Genomic DNA, 7500 nt, shown 5'->3' with positions numbered 1-7500 from the left:
GTCAAGGTGCATTATTTGACGCCTTGTCTGGTCGGTGAAAGCTACTCAGTTCCCGTCTGAAAGTGGGGAAACTGCCTTTATGTCGGAACTTGCTTGCCCTGCATTAGTCAGAGTAGCCATAGCGTACTCTTTCACCTCCTGATTTGCCATTTTGACTTTGTGATTCGTTTGTTGTGTGCTAATAGAAGATATCTATCAGTAGATAAGCACAGGCTTTGAACCTTATCACAAAGCAGTGTGTAATCACAAAACTTGGTGACTGTTGCGCTCAAAAAATTACCATTCGACCAGACCTCTATGGTGTAAGAAAATGCACTTCCAGAAATCACAGACCTTTTAACTGTGACAGCTCTTGCTCTTGCCGAGCATTTCGCACGTAGGAATCCCCTTTTCTGATCCCCTTTGCATACATTTCTTCATGAACTAGCTTTAAGACCAGCACGCCAGCAACCCAAGCTGTTACCCGTTGGACCACAGACGCTACATAAAATGTGAGAGAGAAAATCAGTAAAGTCATCCAACATTGGCTTTGAAATGTCAAATAAAGCGTTTTTCACCCGAGTGTATGAAATGAACAGATCTGAGTAGTGGAAAATAATTAGCATAAAAACGGTCTTCTCGGCACACCTTTGTCAGCTGTATACTTCATATTTATAGACCACATATGATCGATGAAATGATCTTTGACATCTTTCCTAGATATTCTTAGATCATCACAAAATTTAATCTTCATTCCGACTCCATTACGCATTTTTTTCATGCCTTCACTAAATTAGATGCAGTTGTCTGTACAAAAGCAAGTTAACTGGATGAAATAAATCTGACTAAATTTTACACGTGAAAGTTTAAAGAGTCTAAAGATATCTGAAGTATATGATCACTCACCTTGAAGCATCCCGTTACCAGTCCAAAGGCCAGGAAATTAGATGAAGAACTAAAAATGCGTAAATTGAAGCTTCCCCTTGGGGCTTTTCAGCCACAATGTAAACTAAGTGCTTAAAAATTTCCACTGGCAGGAGGCAGACCAGTGAGTTATTTACAGAGCGCAGCCGAGGAGTTGAACTAGGGGCAACCAAGAACAAATCCAGTGAATGGCAGGGTTGAGGACTTGAGCCCGGGACACCAGATTACAAGTGCAGCACCTTACCACTCGGCCACGCTCGGCCAAGCATCTTGAGTGCGAATGGAGAAAACATCTACGCCGCCGATTTAATTTTTTTTTTTTTTACCCGAGCGATTGTGACCCCAGGATTTTGTCCGAGACCTTTCTTTAAGGCAATTTGCTTGAGATCGGTAAATGCAAGCATGTGCTTGGTAAAATTATGTAAGTCTTTATGACTGGCATCTATTGGAACATTAAACTTCTCCTTGTGAATAGCTTGCGTAGCTGCTGATCCCCTGGACTTGCAAAGAAAGAAAGAGACAAGAACCTTGAGGACAGGATTTCGATTTCGTTTTCCATGCTGCAGCGATAAACAGCAAGAGCACATCTCAAAGGTCACTGACTGTCACGAAACCGGCTGCGCAAGCCTGTCAAAGATGATGACCTGTCAAGTTCTGATCTTTGACTGTGACGGAAATGCCATTGACGCCAACGGGCACACGTTTCAGGTTGTTTGGAATCAGTTAATGTTGGAAACACCTCAGGAAAATGAAATATTACGACCTAAAACAAATAATTCACGAATCACGCATACCTCAGGCGATAAATCACGCGTCACATGCAGTCAGGTATTCACGAATCACGTTTCTTTTTAAGTAACTTTCACGCGTCACGTACAAATTTTGGCGCTCATCACGCGTCACGCATAAACCCTTTGCCACCCTTTACCTGCAAAACCAATTTACTGAGTCAAACATTTGTTAACCATACACTGCCATTATTGAGCTTTTGATTCCCAGCTTAGATCCGTAGGCAAGGATTCACCACCCTCCTCAGCCTCGTCTGAATGATAGTCTAGGGACGGTAGCTATTCATAGATACAGTTGTGATTGCCAGAGTTGTTCAAAGATTTAACGTACCCAATAAAGGGATCGATATTTACCTGCCAAATTATTCGGAATTTAACCAAAGTTAGGCCAGCTTCATCTGCAATAGAAATCAAAGGGTTGAATCACAGATCACAGACCACCTAATTGATGCTACAGGGATGGTAATTTTTTTTAATATATAGGAATGTGTGACGTTCGGGAATAAAGGACTGATTCATAAAATGAACACCTTATCTTCGTCTAAAAAGCCTCAATAAGGTGAAACGAAATGTTAGTACAGTTAGTACTAAGTATAGCGTTCTTAACCAACATAGTCTAACACCGACCAAACGCTGATTAGTCAATTTGAGGCGAGCAATTGCTACATTTAAGTAAATTAACATTTTGAGGTTTTTAGTCAAAGATACAGTGTTAATTTTATTTTTCGGTCCTTTAGTTTTAGTTGTTTTTGTGTTATTGTTGTTGTTGCTTTTTTTTTCTACAAGCAAACCCACTGAAACTAAAAGTCCAAATACAGGCGATATAGTTTAGACTGGTTGTAATAGAGTACCCAGTCTTCGAATTGGCAATGTGGTGTTTTAAAAGTAAGTGTGTCTGTCTATCACATTTTTATCTAGGATGAAAGACTGGGAACTGGTTGCGGTAAAAGAATGGGCTTTCTGAAGTTTGTTTGTAAGCGAGATTATGCATTATTTGTACCAGTGGAAACTGTCATACCTGAGAAGTACTTTGATGAGAACCTAGAACAAGCTACAGGGCAAGAAGCTCAAGAACAGTCGGAGCAAATTAACGAAGAGGAATTGGATGTGATATCATTGGACTTTGAAAGCGTTCCAACAGGTCAAGTTTACAGTTAATTTAATTTGATTTTTAATTTAATTTGATTTAATTTAATTTAGTCCATTTTCATTGCATTAAGTTTTACAGTGGGGAAGGACTAGAAAGGAACATAGGAACCATTCGTGCTAGTCCACCCTCCCACCCATCCCACCCCAGGGGAGGACATCCATCACACAGTAATCTCGTGTGTGGGAAATTAACGTCTCCTACCTCTAACCCTGCAGGAGACGGGACCTCCATGTATTCGTCCCTATCCGAGAAGACTAGAATATCTAACCATTTCCTGATGTTATAGAAAGGTAGCAAATTCTTCTCAATTATTTTAAGACCCTGAGTGTTGGTCCGGCCGGGGCTCGAACCCTCGACCTCCCGCACAACAGTCCAGCGCTCTATCCATTGAGCTAACCGGGAGGCGGTTGATAAATGCAGGAATGCGTTTCGTTTCCTTTATCTCCAAATCGTTCTCTAGACACAATTTATTAATTAATTTTTCTGTCACTTAATATCCTCCGAGCATTTGGAGGTTGAGAAACTTGAAAACTAATCTTCTTGTTGACAAAAAGCTAATTAAACCTTTAATATGCAGAAATAATTAACATGTAACCTCTCCCTCTAATGATTACCCAACATGAGAATACTAAAACTTGTCAGGTAGAAGTTGTATCGTAATCTAGCGTCAAGTTCTCGAAATGAGTAGCTGCTAGAGGGTAGAATGACGATCAGATCTGGGGATTTTAATTGTTGAAATAATCTGTATACCATTGCGTTGGACATTTTAAGGTCAGTTCGTATTACCGTCGTAATCATAATTATCGCAATCGTAATTGTAGTCCTGAGCAAAATTAAAACCAGGTGTCCATCAAAAATCACAGACGTAATCTGGGATTTTTGATTTTCGAAATCAAAAGCATAATTGCAGGAACGAACCAATCACGTTTCTTGCCACAAGTGTTCCCTATGAAGATCAAGCAAACCGTTATGGCAACCTTCGAAGACGAGTGTTCGGCAGATGGCGTCAGAAAATATCCAGGTCTTTGAAATGAATCGTGGTGAGATTTTTAAGGTGAAAAGATAAAAAGACAAACATGGGAATTTGTTGTCTTCTTTTCGCTTATACGTCACCTTAAAATGAAAATTCAAAGAAGCAATATAATCATAGGTTCATGTTCGGGTGTCTTGTTGATTCTTATAAAAAGTCTGGGAACAAACATGGAAGCTTTCCCCGCACTTCGGTTTAGAGATTCACACTAAGTCGTAACACTCTTGTGGCTACTTACGATTGTGGTTGCGACTACGACGATCACATCACTGGTGTGAAGAAGCCTTTCTAACAATGAGAACCAAATTCCTAAATGATGTTATGTAAGGTGCATTGCAATTCACGAATTTCTGATCTGTCACTGGAAGAATTCCCATTATGAAAGGTTGCCAAAAGTGTTCCAAATTATAGGCGAAATTGGAATAGCGTTTAAAGTTAACCCTGTTGTTATGATATTTTGTATAAAAGGTCTTTTTGCAGGTAGAAGTATTAGTGTAAATGGTTTGCGACAAATTAATTGTCAAAAATATTTTAAGTTGGAAGGCATCAAGGGATAAATATATCATTGTAAAGCATAGAACATAGCTTGAAGCATAGCGGTGAGGAAAACACAGTGGATTTATTTTATATGTGTTTCTTAGGTACTAGTAAGGAATCTGTCAGGAAGTTAAGAAGAACAAATTCAATGACCTCTGCTGAAACAGAAATCATATTGGCAGCTGGAGAATCCAGCAAAACCGATTCACAGGAGTTTATAGAGAAACAACGTCTGATGCTTAGAGAGTTTGAGAGACATAAAAGTCTTCCTGATCACCAAGATAATTACGTCATCCAAGATGAGGAAGGGAAGGACAGTGCCGAAAATTCGTACTTCAAAGATGGTCATTTCCAAAGCATTCCCCCAGATGATTGTGGTCAAACTGGAACTAGCAGACGAAAAACACTTGGTAAGTTTTAAACATAAAGTGATCCAAGTACATGCACCTTGTGCAAAATACCTGCCGTCTAAACCAGCGTTTCCGTTATGTTAATTCAGTGCGTATGCGTTGAATGTCCCTCATTGACTGGGCAAAAATTTTTTTCGTTCTGTAACGAAGAAATTGCTCGACCAGATACCTCCATAGACATCTCTCCTTATCGCCACGATGGAAACTTTGGGGACATGACAGCGAATTCAAGAAGGTGAATGTTAACAAGATCAATGAGCTGTTAAGATATATTAGGTAGAGACATAACGATTTCCCCAGAAAGGATTCCCCGTTTCCCATTTTATCATTTATGTGCTTCGTTCCCCTAAGGAAAGCAACAACAGTCACAAGACCTAGGAAGTCAGCTGTCTAGCTTGCGAGAGAAACCGAGAGATGGTAACGAGCCAGAAAAGAGTTTACTCCACCGATTGAGAGAGATGGAACAGCAGGTGACACAACTCCGAGCACAGCTGCAAGGGAAAGAGTCGGAAAAAGCCAGCTTGCTAAGGGAAAAGCAAGAACAACATGACAGATTACAGAAACAGTTGCAAGAGAAGCATGATCAGTTAGTGACCTTCGAAGCACAGGTGAGGAAGATGGAGGAACAGCTGACAAACGTTCAGGGACAGTTACAAACCAATCATGATCTGTTAGAGAAGTCAGATGCCCTAGTGAGGAAAAAAGAGGAACAAGTGACATTCTTACAAAGCCAGTTACTCAAGAAAGATGGACTTTTAGTGAACTCAGGAGTACAAGTTAGAGAGACGACGCAGCAGTTGACAAATGTGAAGGGACAACTACAAGAAAAAGATGAAGAAATTGCTGGTTTAAAAAATCAGGTTACAATCTTTGAGAGACGGTTAATGACCAAAAACCAGGAAGTGATTGAACTCGAAATGAGTCTCTCAGCAGCTCAGCAATTAGCGTTAAGTGAACGTCAGCGTCAGGAGTCACCTGATTGGGTCATAATACGAGATCAAATTCAGCTGACCAATAAATGCCTCGGTAGGGGAGCCTGGGGAAGTGTTGTGGAAGGAAAGTATTGTGGCTGTGCCGTAGCTGTGAAACAGATCCATGATTTGATTCTTTCCCCTTACAATCGAAGATTGTTTGAGCGAGAAATGGATATTGCTTCAAGGTGCCGTCACCCTTGCCTGCTGCAGTTCATTGGAGCCACAAACGACGAAGAGAATCCATTGTTTGTTACGGAGCTTATGGAAACAAGTTTACGAGCATTAATAGAGCAGAAATCCCTCGCCAGGCAACCTCTTTCAGCTACTGATCGGTCCGTTTTTTCTCTGGATGTTGCTCGGGCACTCAACTACCTTCATCAAAAGCAACCATCCCCCATCATTCACCGCGACGTCAGCAGTGCAAATGTATTGCTATGGCTACAAGGTGACCAATGGCGAGCTAAAGTGTCAGATTACGGTACAGCTAATTTTAAGCAACAGACCATGACAGCCGCTCCAGGGGCTGCAATTTACAGTGCACCTGAAGCACTCTCTAAGGATCAAACAGTTATGGTAAGTTTGACCTGATATTAGTTTCCTTTTAACATTGACCGGTATGTCAGTTGTACCTCACCCCTTTATGTTTGTATAAGGCGTAGAATGGCAGTTTTGTGCTGGTCATCTCGTAGTTTAGCTGGTTCAATTAAGCTCTTTGTTTCTGAAGCTTTAATCACAAGCTATTCCTCTGAATTGTAAGTTCTCACTTACTTCCTCCTCTATCTTTTACACAAATGGAGCAACAAAATCTATGGCAATTCTTTCCATATTTTCATCTTATTATTGGCGAAGAGCATACTGCGAGACCTGCCAATCACCCCCAACAACTAATGATTTGTTCTTAAGTGATACCGACAAAATTGTGCTTTGCCGGAAGTGACACTGCTAAGAAGCAGTTGTGTCTGCGCTCTTCCTTAAAGATGGTCGAGCACATTCCTGACCATTTATTCAAATGATTCCCGAAAATAATTTTGAGAAACAAGTTCCTTTATCGAATCATGAGACGATCACTGTTGGTCGTCGCAACATATAGTTGTTTGTGAGTGTTTTGAGGATCAGTTACTCGTGCTAGCCTTCCACCCCTTGCCTCACACAGTTTACTATATATTTTTAGTATAATTGTTCCGGTGATTAAAGAGATGCACGCGCTCTGATTGGTCGAGAATTGTATCATATCTCGCCATAAACACTTTGCGCGAGGTGATTATGGCAGGGGCGCTAATTTTCAAAATGGCTGCCTTGCGTTTTGTCGAGGCAAAAGTAGAAGATTAAATTCCGAATCGTACAAGAGATGCTATTAAGTTTTGCGTAACTCTTCAAAAGAGAGATACGAATTTTTTGCTGATTGGATTAAATAAACCTGTTAAATTGTAGCGGAGACTGGAGGCTTATTTCGATACGAGTAATCAAAACAACTGTAACAGAATGAGGTAATTTGGTAATATCAACTGAGTTGAAATTGTAAATTGGCCACCGTAAAGGGTCAAAAAGCTGATGTTTCGCTCTGACGAAGGGCTAGCGCTCGAAACGTCAGCTTTTTAACCCTTTACGGTGCCAATTTACAATTTCAACTCAGTTGATATTACCAAATTACCTTGTTACCCCCACCGACGCAGCACCACAGTTTCTTTAGAAACCTACCCCCCTGTAA

The 7500-nt window shown here is 40.6% G+C and overlaps 1 protein-coding gene across 4 annotated transcripts in view; it reads left to right on the top strand.

Moving 5' to 3' along the window:
* The window catches only part of LOC111335879 (uncharacterized), a 22926-nt gene that overhangs the window by 12259 nt on the left and 3167 nt on the right, over positions 1 to 7500 (top strand). For all 4 annotated transcript variants that reach the window (XM_088755504.1, XM_022941875.2, XM_088755503.1 and 1 more), the window contains 3 exons: positions 2610 to 2832; positions 4513 to 4818; positions 5170 to 6365. In XM_088755504.1, the coding sequence (XP_088611630.1) occupies positions 2610 to 2832; positions 4513 to 4818; positions 5170 to 6365 (1725 nt within the window). The remainder of the gene's footprint in view (positions 1 to 2609; positions 2833 to 4512; positions 4819 to 5169; positions 6366 to 7500) is intronic.

Source organism: Stylophora pistillata, chromosome 3 (assembly GCF_964205215.1).
Source record: "Stylophora pistillata chromosome 3, jaStyPist1.2, whole genome shotgun sequence".
Lineage (NCBI taxonomy): Eukaryota > Metazoa > Cnidaria > Anthozoa > Scleractinia > Pocilloporidae > Stylophora > Stylophora pistillata.
Note: the sequence above shows the minus strand (reverse complement) of the source record. Positions and strands in the feature narration are given on the sequence as shown.